We start from the raw sequence: 15204 nt of genomic DNA on the forward strand, positions 1-15204 counted from the left end.
CAAGTTATAGCAATTGTTCAGATGATTAATAAAGCCTGAGATCTGTGACAAACTCATCATTCTGTTACATCTTATTGCATCATGGATAGAAACAGGACTAAAAGTGGACCATTACTTTATGCCAGCATCAGTCACAAGCTCTCACAATAACTCTGTTAACCTCAAATGCCAAATGACCTCTTCTTGGAGAATTAAGCTCTCTGGGGCAAAAAGTTCTGTTCAACCATGTGCATAGTGAATTATTCCCCTCCTTGTACCTCTCTGTCACTTTTTTGTGTTAAATTCCTTGCAGAGCACACTTTGGCCATTGCTCTGATGATTTTTTTGCAGCAATACCCTGTTTCTGTCACTGTTACACAGCTGAGGGAAACTCAGAGCACTTTTAGCAAGTTCAGCACAGTTCAGCAACAAGACAGATGCACTTCTGTCCTAACAGACATCTCAAATTTGGCTCTCCTCATATTTTGGAGCACTTTGCAGTGTTTGCCCTTTTTGCACAGGAGGAACCCTGGTGTTACCCAGCTGCCCAACAGAAGGAGGCAGCCCCTCTTCCAACAGCAAATGTTAGCCCAGTGCTCTGTGCCAGTGGCCACAACAGGCCAGACTCCTTTCCCAGGGCATTCCTGTGCCAGGTGATCCCTGAGCTGGGCAGGGGAGGATCATAACCATTGGAATGCTGCAAGCTCATGTGTGCCATGGTTTGTCCTTACAAGCCCCAAACTGACCAATTTGTGGAACACCTTTCATGCCTTTTTTGCTCTGAACACTTCCCAGAAATATCTGAAATTGAAAGGTCTCTAGGTGGACTGTTTAGAGGAATCAACAACTTTACTACATGTTAGTTTGGGTTGCTGCAATAAGGAAAGCTCCAAGTCACTCTAATACTCTCTGTTTCAGAGGGAAATTTTTCTGGGAAGTGACTCCTCACTTCCCTGTATTTCTCTGCAATGCTGTAATGCAGTTTTGGGTATGGAGTTACTTCACTTACTCAGTGCTTCCCAGTGGTTTCCTCATTTTCACTTAGAGGCTCACTTCCTCTTGGCATCGTTTTCACAAAATTTAAGATGCAGAGTTACCACATGATGCCTTGTGCTTCAGAAGAACCTAAAAAAGAACAGGCTGCCATGAGAACTGTAACATTCAAGGGACTCCAACCACTATCCTAGAGAAAAGACTGGATCCCTCTCTCTGCTTGGAGCAGCCAGTTTACTCCCAGAATGCAGAACTCAATGCAACTCTAACCTCCTGAGGCCACTGATCCTTAGGTGCACCCAGCCCAGGTAGAACTTTGACTCCTGTCCCCCAAAGGTGGGGTCTGGGGCCAAGAAATCAATTTTTTCCATCCATGTAAGCTATTCAGAATGGCATCAGATAACCAAGTTCAGAGGCAGGACTGGAACATCCTTGGAGTACCTTCTTAACTGAACTCACAAGTTTATTTGGATGTGAGAGCCATGAAGGAAAGCACTTGATATGTGCAATTTAGCTTGGCATTGAGAACTGGCATCCTGGAGCCCTTTTGTCTGAGATGTTAACTCTGTTAATTCCAGCTGACCACAGCCTGCACCCACAGGATTTATACCATTCCTAAAAACCAGTAACATTTATATCCTCTAGAGTACACTTCTAAGAAAAGTATTAGCTTCCAATTAAATCTGCTTCCCTTAAACAACAAAGCATAAAAATGAAATTAGCTTTTGAGGCTTCTGCCAAGTATTTCATGTTAGGTAACTGTTCACCCCCCAGATTTCATGTTCTGCAAGGCAACAGCAGTTCCAGGTCTGTTTGGCATGCACAGCCCCAGCAGATGTGCACATGTGTTTGTCAGCTGCACAAGGAATGACATTTCTATCCTGTTTTCCAGGCTCAGACACAGAACCACTGCTGCAGTAGTTTATCTCAGCTTTCAGAGCACTCTACCCCAGGTTCCATATATCTTAACACTGCAGGACTCCCAGGATTCTCTAGGGAACATTTAAAAGTCTGCTACACCTTTTTAAAATCAAGTAGTAAGGAGATAAAACACAAATAAGCATTTATAGTTCTCAAGACAGTACACCTGCAGTGCTGCTACTGGAGACTGCAGCAGAATTTTTTCCAGTGGCTTTATTAAATTTTACGATGGTTGATTTGACTTTAAACGTTTCTGTTTGAACCAAGACTCTTCAGCCCTGTCTGGAGTAGTGTGGAGTCTGCAGTGGTAGCTTTAAACACTCCCCACACAGGTCATCAAAATTCAGCTGAGGGCCCAAGGATAAGGAGGCAAAAACTTGTGACAGCTTGGGTGATTGAACAGGAGCGAGTAAGAGTCCATGCTATACTTTCATCTTACTCCATCCAGCTGCTCTTGGGAAAGTGAGTGCCAAACTCCCCTGGGTTTTGACCCTTGAGCCCTGGGTCAATAGCAGGCTCTCGCATTCTGTATTGAGCTGAGGCCAAAGGGCAGGGACGTGCCTCCATGCCACCTCCCTGCCTGCAGAATGCAGTCCGTCCTGCCTGTGCTTTCCTCAAGTCGCTTGAGTTCAAGGAGACCTAAGTCTACATTTTATCTTGCATTTCAAAGCAGTGACACAAACTGAAACTGTAGACAAAGCTGAGGCTAAGCTTTGAGGCGTTTCAGCTTTGCAGGCTTTGAAAGCAAAGCATTCCTCACTGCAGATCCGAGGTGCTTCCGCTGCTGCTGCTGCCTCGGGAACGCTTTCAGGGACACTGGAGCTGTCCTAAAAGTGGGAACTGCTCTTCCTTTGAAGAGTGCTGCAACTCAGTCTTTTGACTTTAAATGAGGTGTTGTGCTTGAAATACCCAAGGCCTCTTTTGAAAGCTACTGAAGCACGGCTGACCTTTCTTTTTAACACTGTCCACCTTCAGATGGGGGCCAAGGGACCGGCTTGTCCCGCTCCAGGTGTCAGGAAAGCTGGAACAAATACCTCAAGGGCAGCAGAAAGGATGTAAGCAGCCTCTACAAAGCAGAGGAAATGTTTTTCCATCAGACAAAATACATCTGAGTCCTGGCACTGGTCTGCAGCTGATTATTTTGGGGGAAAAATAAAATCTGTATTAATCTTTGGTAACAGAAGGCTTTAAAATCTCATCCTTCAGCTTGCTTCAATGGCAGCACAGGAGCTAATGAGCCTCAAGAATGCTGCTGAGGGGCTAGAACTGCATGTAAAGAGAAATGATGTGGTGAGCACTGAAGAGGGGGATATAAATTATGCAGGGGAGGATTCACTGTAACTTCCAGTCACTTGCATCCTTGTGAAGAAGAGCTCTTTACACAAAGGATTTCTGGCCTTTGCAGGAAATTATGTGGATTGAATTGGTCTGCAGTGGTATCAGATGTATAGCTCAGGCTGAGCACCTCGGGTAGGAGCAGCCTTCCCTTCGCAGAGTGCAGCATTTCAGAAAAGCCTTTCCCCCTGGCCAGGGCAGGAACCCAGGCTGAGCTCTGGCCAGCTCCTGGCCTTAGCTCCACATTTCTCAGCGAGCTGGAAGCAAGTGCAGCTGACACAGTTCAGGGCCAGGAAATCCCAAAGGAACCATCACAGGAACTGCAATGCCAAACGAGGTTCCTCTACAATTCACACAGTCAGGAGCTAAGCACATGAATATTTGCTCAAACCTTTTTTTTTAATTTTTTTTTTAATAAAGCAGTGACATCAATAGGTTTTACAGCAGTCACCTGCTCTCTCTGCTGAAGATGTGTTATTTAGGTACCCTTAGCTCAACCAAAAGTTATGTCTTTGTCAGGCAGCTAGAGCTAAAAATTCTCCCTGTCTCTAATAATTGCTGAGCACTCTCCAGGAGCCTCATGGTGTTAAAGTTATTATTGGGCATCGAGTTTCAACTCATTATACTTGTTCTCAAATTCTTTTAATTTTTTGCAAGTGGATGGAAAGTTAGACTGGAATGAAAAATCACACCCAGCTTAATAAAAACAATTCCAAGCTTCATTTTGTGCTGTGATAACAGGTCTGCAATGGGTACACAGGAAAGAGATTTTCCACTTCAGTCTGTACTTAGAAGCAAGCAATTGATGAGCAGGGTCCCATGGTGCTCCTGTGCTATGGAATATAAGTCTGGGCACCATAAGAAGATTGTTCAAAGCTTAGACTCCCAGAGAACATGTTTTTTTATGTTAATGTTATGATACATAGCTGGTGCAGGGCTTTTGAACTGCAATTAATTACTGCAGAGGGAATAGCCAGGCTTTAGCAGCTGGGAACGTTTCCAGGGCTCCACCATTAAGCCCAGTTTATGAACAGAACTAGGTCAGACAAACCTGGTCAAACCATAAGCAAAATGGGATGGTGGAAACGTGCCAGGAGCCCTTCCTTGTCTCTAGACAAAGAGCCCATGGGGTTTTATTACATTTTTATGAGGAAGCTGCAGCTACAGGAAGGGGGCATACAAGGTGATGCACACAAGGCATGAGCAGGAGAGCCTTTCCAGGGAATTCTTGCTGGGATCTGCAGTGCAGCCCTGTCTGTGCCTCCTCCCTGAGCTGTGTGAGTGTGAGCTGCTCCCTGAGCTGTGTGTGAGCTGTTCCCTGAGCTGTGTGTGAGTTATTCCCTGAACTGTGTGAGTGTGAGCTGCTCCCTGAGCTGTGTGTGAATTGTTCCCTGAGCTGAGTGTGAGTTATTCCCTGAGCTGTGTGTGAGTGTGAGCTGCTCCCTGAGCTGTGTGTGAGCTGTTCCCTGAGCTGTGTGTGAGTTATTCCCTGAACTGTGTGAGTGTGAGCTGCTCCCTGAGCTGTGTGTGAATTGTTCCCTGAGCTGAGTGTGAGTTATTCCCTGAGCTGTGTGTGAGTGTGAGCTGCTCCCTGAGCTGAGTGTGAATTGTTCCCTGAGCTTTGTGTGAGCTGTTCCCTCAGCTGTGTGTGAGTTATTCCCTGAGCTGTGTGTGAGTGTGACCTGCTCCCTGAGCTGTGTGTGAGTGTGAGCTGCTCCCTGAGCTGTGTGTGAATTGTTCCCTGAACTGAGTGTGAGCTGCTCCCTGAGCTGTGTGAGTGTGAGCTGCTCCCTGAGCTGTGTGTGAATTGTTCCCTGAACTGAGTGTGAGCTGCTCCCTGAGCTGTGTGTGAATTGTTCCCTGAGCTGTGTGTGAGTTGTTCCCTGAGCTGTGTGAGTGTGAGCCGCTCCCTGAGCTGAGTGTGAATTGTTCCCTGAGCTGTGTGTGAGCTGTTCCCTGAGCTGTGTCAATGTGAGTTGCTCCCTGATCTGTGAGTTGCTCCCTGAGCTGTGAGTGTGAGCTGTTTCCTGATCTGTGTGTGTGAATTTCTCCCTGAGCTGTGTGAGTGTGATTTGCTCCCTGAGCTGTCAGTGTTTCTCCCTGAGCTGTGTGTGAATTGTTCCCTGAGCTGTGTGTGAGTTGTTCCCTGAGCTGTGTGTGTGTGTTTCTCCCTGAGATGTGTGTTTCTCCCTGAGATGTGTGTTTCTCCCTGAGCTGTGAGTGTGATTTGCTCCCTGAGCTGTGTGAGTTTCTCCCTGAGCTGAGTGTGAGTTGCTATGTGCGTGCTGTTAAGCAGCTCAAAGAACTGACAGCAAATCCCCCCAGTTTCTATGGTGCCAGTGTCCTAGATGGCAGCCCTTTGGAGACCCCCTTCTGACCCCACAGTGCTCAGGAATACTGCCCTCTGGGGTGGGGGGCTGCCTGGGCTGCAGCCATCCCTGGGGGAACTCCTTCCATGGGGAAGCTGAAAGGCTGGCCTTCCTACACCAGCCAAATCTCACTGATTTTGCAGTTACAAGTTCCAAGGAAAGGCAAACTCAGGTGATGCTGATGTCAAACACACACCCAAATAAACACAGTGAGTGGAAAACTCATCCCTGTGTGTAACAAGCAGCAGGGCTGTACTCCAAGTGCTGCTGCAGGGAGCCCATAACCATTCTGACAGGCACTGAAGTGAACTCTTCTACACATCCACATCTTCCCACAGAACATGGTGCTGGTGACAGCACTCTCCTTCTTGGGCAGGCTGCCTGTTGCACAGCTGTAGCAGAGTGCCTGTTACTCTCCTCTCCATGGCCAGCAGCACCAGGGCAGGGATTGTCCCCAGGGCAGGGCCAGCCCTGGGCACTCACAGCCAGAGGGACCCTGAGGGGACACTGGAGAATGGCCAGGGCAGGGAATGGAGCCCCAGGAGGGGCTGAGGGAGCTGGGCAGGGGCTCAGCCTGGAGCAAAGGAGGCTCAGGGGGCCCTTGTGGCTCTGCACAGCTCCTGACAGGAGGGGACAGCCGGGGGGTCGGGCTGTGCTCCAGGGAACAGGGACAGGAGCAGAGGGAACGGCCTCAGGCTGGGCCAGGGCAGCCTCAGGGTGGGCACAGCAGGAATTTCTCCATGGAAAGGGGGGGTCAGGCTTTGGAATGCACTGCCCAGGGTGGTGTGGAGTCCCCATCCCAGGAGGTATCCAAGGAACACTTGGATGTGGCACTCAGAGCTCTGGGCTTGTGACAGTCAAAGGTTGGACTGGATGATGTTGGAGGTCTTTTCCAACTGAAATGATCCTGGGATTCTAAGAAGCCACAGCTACTGCTAGCTGGTTTTGTGATGTCTGCACTCACCTGCACAAGTCTCAAAGGCAAAAAGAACTGGATTTCTCACCTGAAATGTAGGGAAGTACCATGACCAGCCCTGACCACCATCCTCAGCTTTGTTTTCATGCTCTTTTGCATTCCTTCACTGATCAGTAACAGCTCACATTCCTCTAAACACCTAAGAAAAGGTTTTGTTTTCTTACCAGAGGAATGATTTCAAGTTGCTATTTAAACTGTGCAATCTGTCACCAAAAACCTGCATTTCAGGCAGTGCTGGGTTAGCCAGTTGGCCAATGTCATGCTCTTAAAATAAGTCATGTGGGACCTCCACCAGCAAGGGTTTTGCCAGACCTACTTGTTTTGACTTTACTGTAGCAATTTTTTGTCCTTTTTCTTCATTCCTTACCACTGGATGTCACAGCTTTATGCATGGAACATGCTATTAAGGCAATTGTTCTAAAAGATGAGCTTGAACTAATCTAGAGTGACCTGTCCTGTGGTTTTCCTGCATTAAATCAATAGCTTGTGTCTGAAAGTTCCAAGGTAACAACTGAGCCTACAATATTCCATAACTTTTCAAGCCCTGTCAGCATGCCATGGCTGAAGTGAGACCTGAGCTTAACATGGAATTATGTGGCGAATCAAATATTGATTCTCTGTCAAGGAAGTGACAACAGCAACAAGCTTAGAGACACTTTCAGTGTAATCATATTTAGCCATGATAAGAGCTCAATAAAGTGCTGAGTATCTTGGAGCTGGCATATGAAGCTGTCACTGGATTTGCTCTGCTATAAAATTCAGGATGTTAGCTGAGCCCTGACTCAGGGGTACCGATTGAACAATTTTTTTTTTTTTTTTTTATTGTATGTGAGTTGAGCCTTTGCTGCAATGAAGCTGTCTAAGCTTTGGATAGCTTGGGTAGAACTTAGCACCTAAAACCTGCCTTGTGTGAAGAACTCATTTATTTTCACTGAAAACACCTTAAAGCTGGAGCACAGACCATCAGCAGCCTGACCAAAGCCACAGCACAACTCCAGATCTGAGCAATGACTTTGGTTTCATGAAGATAGTAGTTGTGCAAATCTGCAAATGCTGTAAATGGTTTTACAGTGAAACTTTGATCAACAAGGAGTCAAAACTCAGGCAGTTTAAAAGATGGCTCATTTTAACATTTCAGAAAGTTCCAGGTTAGTGGAAATCCAAATCCCTGGGGCGAGAATTGAGAAGTGACTCTCAGATTCCTTCCCCCATATGGTGAACACACAGTTATTGCTAGTTCCCTGTTCTGCAGCTCTGTGCTGGTGCGTGGCTCACTTCTGATGAGCAGACCCCTTCTGCAGGATAATTTGACCTTGCAGCAGGGATTGGATCTGTGCTCCCACCTCCAGAAATGCAGGATGCTTGTGCCGTGGCACCTTTTTCCAGGCAGGTTGGGTAGAGAGCAGCATTTCCCCAGGTCTGACAGGAGCACTGGGGAATGAGCTACAGCTCCCACAGCCGCTTGTTGTTGCTGCTCCATAATTAGGATTGTTTGAACTAGTTGGCATTTCTCCTGGAACAGATTTCACACTCCCTGAATGAGGTTAATTCATTAGTTACATTTGTTTCAAAGCCTCTTGAGCAATCTAATCACTCTCTAATAGTAACTGACTGACCCAAATATTTACCCAGGAAAATAACAGAATTCATCCCAATTTGTTAGGAGAGGAAGCTTAACCTATTTAAATTTTTATATTCACTGAAAATTACAGTGAAGATCATTCAGGAAAACTTGATGTTTCCATATCTGTTTTTCATATAGGTTTGACTTCAATCTCCACAGCAATATCAGCAGTAGTAGTAGGCACAAAGGTGCATCTCTGAGACTCTGTCTGCTGTGTTTTTCCAGGCACTCCCTGCCTATTAAACAAAACACTGCTCACACCAACTGCCATCCCAGGAACAGCCAGGCTTTAAGGTTGTCAGCAGATGTTACAGTGGTCACAAGGGTTGCAGGATGAAGAGAGAGGTGAGAATGTTGACTTCATGTTCAGAAGGCTTGATTTATTATTTTATGATATATATTACATTATGACTATACTAAAAAGAAATAGAAGGAAAGTTCTCAGAAGGCTAGCTAAGCTAAGAATAGAAAAGGAATGAATAACAAAGGGCTGTGTCTCAGCAGAGAATGAGAACAGCTCTGCCGTGAGTGGTCAGTAAATCCAAACATCCACGTGAGACCAATCACAGATCCACCTGCTGCATTCCACAGCAGCAGATAACCATTCTTTACACTTTCTTGCTGAGGCCACAGCTTCTCAGAAGGGAGAAAAATCCTAAAGAAAAGATTTTTATGAAAAGATGTCAGTGACAAGCAGACACAGAAAGAGTCCCAGGCATGTGAAACGTTGCTGACAACCATCAGCTGAGATTTCTCTTATAACATCCCCTGGATGGTGCAGGAGTCCTTATGCTCTCAGCTGTTTCAGTTAATCCCTTTCCTGTTAGGTCCACAATGGAGTCCCTGTGTCAAGCCGTCTGTGATGTTTAAATTATGTTAAATTCAGGCACAGATCAGGATAGGATGCTTGAACACTTTTTAGACATTTTTTTCCCTCCAATCAACATTTCAGCTACTGGATTAGTAACTGAAAGCCAGTGCTGCCTAATTCCCATTTCAGCAGCCAGGAAAGCTCCTCCACATCCCAACAAAGCATTAGAGGAAGGTACAGGTAGGGTTTAAATGAAATTCCACCAGAGTGCTGCATTTCCAGGATCTGTGCTGAAACATCACCTTAATGGCTCATGAACCCTGGCTGCAACATCTCTGTGGAACTTTTGTGATGTTTCCATTAAGGTGCACATGTCAGGCTCAGTTAGAAAGCAAAATGTCATTGTCCCCGTGCCTTGAGTCCAAGTGCATCAATTGTGACTCCCCAAAATCCTTTCCTCCACTCTCTGTAGGGTTTGGTTTGGTGGGCACAGCAGGAAGAGGATAAGCCCTGCCGTGTGATGGGAGATGGAAGTGTTTGGGGCAGTGATTCAGTGCTGCTTCCCAGCTCCTGGTACCTCCAGGAATGAGGCACCAGGAGCAGAAGGAACCCATCCAGGCTGGCTCTCTGTAGGCAGGGCAGTGAGTGGATGTGCCAGATGGGGAGGAGGAGGAAGCCAGCACAGATGGAACTTTGTTCCAGCACACAACCAGCTGCGTGGGAGAGCGGTGGGAAGCCTCACCCCTGGCAAGCTTTCACCCTCAGCAAGGAAAGCCAGCGCCAGCAGGGTGACCCACACTGGGAGCACTCTGCCTGCTGCACTTGCAGCCCCTCCATACCTGTTGTAATCTTTGCTGCAGTGTTGTTCTTGCCTTGCTGCTGGGGCTCTTCTCCATTCTCTGCAGCACAGTCCTGTCTCTCTTCTCAGGGGCTCCTCCTGGGCTCTTGACCCACCCCTATTTATTTCAGTTGCCTTCACGAGCTACAGCTGCTGCCCAACTAAGGACCCTGCAGCTGCAGCTCGTTTGGAGCAACTCAGACCCACACAGGTCTTACAATACAAACATATATTCAGGCCCCCACATTGACACACACAGGTCTTACAATACAGCATATATTCAGGCCCCCACATTTCTCCCCTTTTCTTTTAACAATAATACAATTATAATACGCATACAGTCCCAGCTCTCAGCTGCCTTAGATACATGCATAGAATATATACATATCCCTATACAGTCCCAGCTCTCAGGCTGCCACAGCTCTCAGCTGTCCTATCTTCTATAGTCCCAGCTCTCTGGCTGATATTCCAAAGTCCCAGCTCTCAGGCTGCCACAGCTCTCGGCTGTCCGGGAGATTCCATACCTTCTTTCAATGTTTGGTTGTGTGTTCTTCATCACGTCGGGGTCACCAGTTGTTGTAATCTTTGCTGCAGTCCCAGCTCTCAGGCTCTTCTCCTTTCTCTGCAGCACAGTCCTGTCTCTCTTCTCAGGGGCTCCTCCTGGGCTCTCGACCCACCCCTATTTATCTCAGTTACCTTCACAAGCCACAGCTGCTGCCCAACTAAGGACCCTGCAGCTGCAGCTCGTTTGGAGTAACTTGGAACCACACAGATCTTACAATACAACATATATTCAGGCCCCCACACATACCTGTGAGACTGGCTGAGCTTCATCACCTCCCCGGAGGAGCACGCTCACCTCGCCTTCGACAAAACCAGACCCCAAAAAGCTGTGAAGTGCCCAAGCTAGAGCAAAGAAAAACAAACCTGAATTCCTCCTCAGCAGAGCTGCCCCAGTCACTCTCTGCCAGCTCACACTAAAGATTGCTGGAAAATTTGGAAGGTCATAGCACAGTCTGAGAGCAAAGAGAGGGATCCAGCATCTCTCTGTGCACCACCAGCAGCATTTCAGGCCAACCTCAGCTGCAAGCAAAAGCAAAATATTTATTGTTAAAGCCTTCTTCCACAAGAAATCTATGTAAGCTGCAACAGAGGCTTATATTTTGCTGTGATTTTACAAAGCTTACACAAAAGCTATTATGCAGTAAAAAAATCAGGGTAGCAAAGGCTTCATGGGAGGACTAGAGATGAAAATATCACAAAAAGGCTTTCTATTAACACAGGGTTTAAATGCTTCAGTTATTTGTGTGCAGTAGCTGCATTCATTTACAGCTGAGACTACTCTGGGAGTTGTTTTCCATGCATTTTAGAGCTGGAAGAACACAAAGCATATGGCAGCAGTGGAAACAATCAGCCCCACATACAGCAGAGGCTGTTGCCTGACTCTTGGCTCTGCTGCTTGTTTTGGCATTTTCTGAGGCACAATGTGAGGTAGTGCCTCTGCTCCACATCACACTAGAGGGAGGAAAAGGGGAGAATTACAGCTTTCATCCAGATTTCTACATACATTTAGCTTATTCAAACAGTTTAGGGCAAATGAAAGCAAAAATCCTCTTATGTTGCACACGTTTTCATCAGCATCGTTAATGCCCTGAGTGGCACTCACTGGTGGAAAGGGGGCTATATTCTTCCTAAGTTTTTAATTTCTTTCTTTATCCACTCAAGAATTTCCTCCTAGGATTAGAAAATAAAAACGAGAAAGGTGATAAAAATGATTCCAAATTCTGCTGAGAAGGAGGAGGGAAGACACAGGCATCTATGGCAGAATGCCCCTGAACTGTTCAGATGAGCAGAAGACAACTCCTGCAGCAGACACTGACCACTGCTGAGGAAGCTGCAGTCCCAGCAGCATCCAAAGACTCAATCTCATATCACAGCTGGATTTGTCACCTCTATAGTTCTTTCTTTTTTTGGTGCAAACCATCACATCAGGAGCAGTTTGGCTTGGAAGCGACTTAAAGCTCACCTCATTCCACCCCAGCCCAGAGCTCTATGGCCAAATAAAGATATTTTGGGGGGGAAGTTATTGAAATAACTCTTTTCCTTCCTGTGGTATATGTCAGTAGAATGGATGGATACAGTTTTCCTGGGGCTATCCTATACCAAGTTGTCCTCATGCTGTTTCCTACAGCAAAGTTTGCTCCACGTTTCACAGCTTTGGAGCTTAGATCCATAGAATATTGATCCCAAAAATGGATTAATCGAGGTCAGGGGCTGACAGCGTACAGCTGGCAATATTGCAAATAACCCTGTTTGTGTCATGCCAACAGTGCTTCATTACTCCACGAGACAAATATTTGTGACAAGCCATAGAATTATAGGGAAGTTTCAGCTGGAAGGAACCTTAAGGATCATCCCATTCCATCCCTGCCGTTCCAGGGACAGCTTCCACTATCGCAGGCTGCTCCAAGCCCCAGTGTCCAACCGGGCCTGGAGCCCTTCCAGGCGTGAATGGCGGACTTTGGGCACTAACTCCTACTTTCATCACTTTCAGGGCTCCCGCGGCTGCGGGGGCCGGACTCACGGTGAGGGGCTCCATCCCTCCCTGCGGGATGAGCGCTGCCGGCCGTCCCTGGGGGCGGGACCGGGCCGGGTCCTGCGTCCCTGGGGGGACGGGAGCGGCGCCAGACCGACTCTCCCTCAGCGCCTCCCTCCCGGACTACATTTCCCAGCGTGCCCGAGGGCGGGGCAGTGCGGGCCCTGCGCGGTGACGTCACGGGGAGGGGGGCGTGGCCTGCGCCAGCGTGAAGCGGGGCTAAGCGGGGAAGGACGCGGGGCGAGCGCGCGGGAGGGCGCGAGGCCGCGGCGGGGCCCCGACCATTGGCTGCCGCGGGGGCGCGCGCCTGCCGGTGGGGGCCCGGCCATTGGCTGGGGGGGGGGCGCGCGCGCCGGGGGCGGTGGCGGCGGCAGGACCGGGAGCCGTGAGGGGCTGAGGAGGCGGCGGGACCGCGACCGGCGGAGCAGGACCGCGACCGGAGCGGGTCCTTCCTCCCTCCCTCCATGGGGCCGGGGGCGGCCCTGCCCCGCCCCGCCGCCGCCGTCGTGAAGTGACAGCGCGCTGCGAGGCCAAGGCGCTGGTGCCGGCCCGGCACGGGGCGCGGGGGGGTGTCCGGTGAGTGAGGCGGCGGCGGCGGCCCGGGCTCGCCCCCGCCGCCGCCCGGGGGTCTCGGCGCGAAGGGGCCGGAGCGGAGCGGCCGCGCCATGAACTACCAGCAGCAGCTGGCGAACTCGGCAGCCATCCGGGCCGAGATCCAGCGCTTCGAGTCGGTGCACCCCAACATCTACTCCATCTACGAGCTGCTGGAGCGGGTGGAGGAGCCCGTGCTGCAGAACCAGATCCGCGAGCATGTCATCGCCATCGAAGGTGAGACGGCGGCCCCGGCACGGCGGGGAGAGATAGCGAGCGGCGAGGGGTGCCCCAAAACCTCCCCCAACCCCTGGCCCTGCAACCCCTTACAGAACTTCCCCCAACCCCTGACCCTGCATCCCCAAAAACCTCCCCAGGCCATGGGGCTGTGCTCCCCCAAAGCCTCCCCAGGCCATGGGGCTGTGCTCCCCCAAAGCCTCCCCAGGCTATGGCCCTGCGCCCCGAAACCCTCCCCCAGCCCGCTGCTCTGCTCCCCCGCACCAAACGTCTGCCAGTCCTGTTCTCCGTCTCAAGCCTCCCCCAGCGCATGGCTCTGTTTATCCACCCCCCCCCCCACCCCGTCCGTTCTCCAAGACCACGGCTCTGTTTATCCATCCCCTCTCAGCCCTCCCCAAGACCACGGCTCTGTTTATCCATCCTCCCCCAGCCCACGGCTCTGTTTCTTACCCCTCCCTCCCTGCTCCCCTTCTTCCCCCCCACCATTGCCGGCCCGTGAATAGCCCTGTCCCCTCCGCTCCGCCTCCTCCACGGCCCTGCTCCTCCTCATCTCCCAAGCCCATGGTCCTGTTCCCCACTTCCTCCATCTCCCCCAGCCCCTTGCACTGCACCCCCCGTGCCCCCCAGCCCGCGGATCCTGGGGAGCAGCCGCCTCCCCGCTCCGGGCTGCCTGCCCTTCCTTCCTCCCCCCCTCGTTTTCAGGGAGCCCGAGGTGTTCCCGCTTGGTCCCCATCATTTCCTCGGCGCTGCATGCCCCGGGCGGCCCCTGTGTTGGGATTTGTGGGGTTTAGAAGTTATTCTGCTACTCGTCCGCTGCTACTGTGCGGGAGAGCGGCGTGTTCCTTCGGGCTGGGGTGCAGTGGGAAGGGTGATGCTCGCTTTGCCCGCAGAAGGGTTCGGGAAAATGAAATTTTCTCCGGCGCTCCCTGCAGCATGTGATGGAGACAGTGTGGGGCTGTGGTTTGGTGGTGTGAGTCGGGTAAACAAGACGTGCAGCTGGGTTACAGAGCGGTGTCGGTCTGTGCCGTAGTGTGAAAACAGGTCGGGAGGCAAGATGGAGATAACAGCCCTCTAAGCTTAGATTTATGTGCGTCTATCCCCGCAGGAGCACTACAGAGGCTTGAACTGCTTAGGATGCACAAAATAAGGAAAGAAATCACCAGCGTAGGGAAGTCTGCAGATATGTTTTCTTAACTGTCGCTGGAGTTAAAAAGAGCAAACGGTATTGGCTAGGAATATGTATTTTGTGGAGAAATTTATGGCTTATTTTGCATGATAACTTGCTGAGCTTCACATCGTGTGCTTTTCCAACTGGAGTATCCTGTCGCTGTTTTGGAAGGGATTCAAGGTAGCAGAGTGTGATGTACAGCAGAAACCCACTTGTGTTAGTGGCCTAGCTGCTCTTTAAGTGATATGTAATCCAAAAGTCCCGATGGAAAAGCTGCTATTGAGGTTGTTGCCTGAAGGATTTATTTGCGTGTCTCTGGAGCAGGGGAGCTTGAGCAGACAGATGCTGGTTCTTGCAGTTCACATTTTGGGGTTGGTGTGCTGTGGCAGGCAGGCAGGCTGGCAGTGCCTGTCGCTTATTGCAGAGCGCTCCCCAACTCACATCCATGTCTGACCGAGTGTGTGCTGGAGATTTGTGCACATTCTCTGCTTTACCAGTCATGCTGAGATTATGGTGTGGGGCTGGCCCCTCCTGAGGGGGCTTTGCCTTTTCTTTCCTCTCCTGAGGAGTTTAAAGCTTATTGATACACCTGGTGGGAAGCAGTGTCCCCTTCTCCGTGCTGCTGCTGTTTGCATTTCCGTGGGATGGATGATGCCTGCAGCAGAGTGTTTTTTTAAAGTGATAATTAATACATGTTTCTGAGGTGTAAATGTGTTTGTGAATAAGATGCTCGGGCTCCAGTGAGGTGCCAGGCTGGTGTGGAAGT

General features: G+C 49.8%; 1 protein-coding gene across 4 annotated transcripts in view; it reads left to right on the forward strand.

Moving 5' to 3' along the window:
- The first annotated feature begins 12640 nt into the window (after nt 1-12640).
- AGAP1 (ArfGAP with GTPase domain, ankyrin repeat and PH domain 1) overlaps nt 12641-15204 on the forward strand; it is a 332749-nt gene continuing 330185 nt past the window's right edge. For 3 of the 4 annotated variants that reach the window (XM_074548902.1, XM_074548903.1, XM_074548906.1), the window contains exon 1: nt 12641-13270. In XM_074548902.1, coding sequence (XP_074405003.1) covers nt 13108-13270 — 163 coding nt within the window. In that variant the 5' untranslated portion in view covers nt 12641-13107. The remainder of the gene's footprint in view (nt 13271-15204) is intronic. The other variant, XM_074548904.1, reaches the window with a different exon arrangement.

Source organism: Zonotrichia albicollis, chromosome 10 (assembly GCF_047830755.1).
Source record: "Zonotrichia albicollis isolate bZonAlb1 chromosome 10, bZonAlb1.hap1, whole genome shotgun sequence".
NCBI classification, from domain to species: domain Eukaryota; kingdom Metazoa; phylum Chordata; class Aves; order Passeriformes; family Passerellidae; genus Zonotrichia; species Zonotrichia albicollis.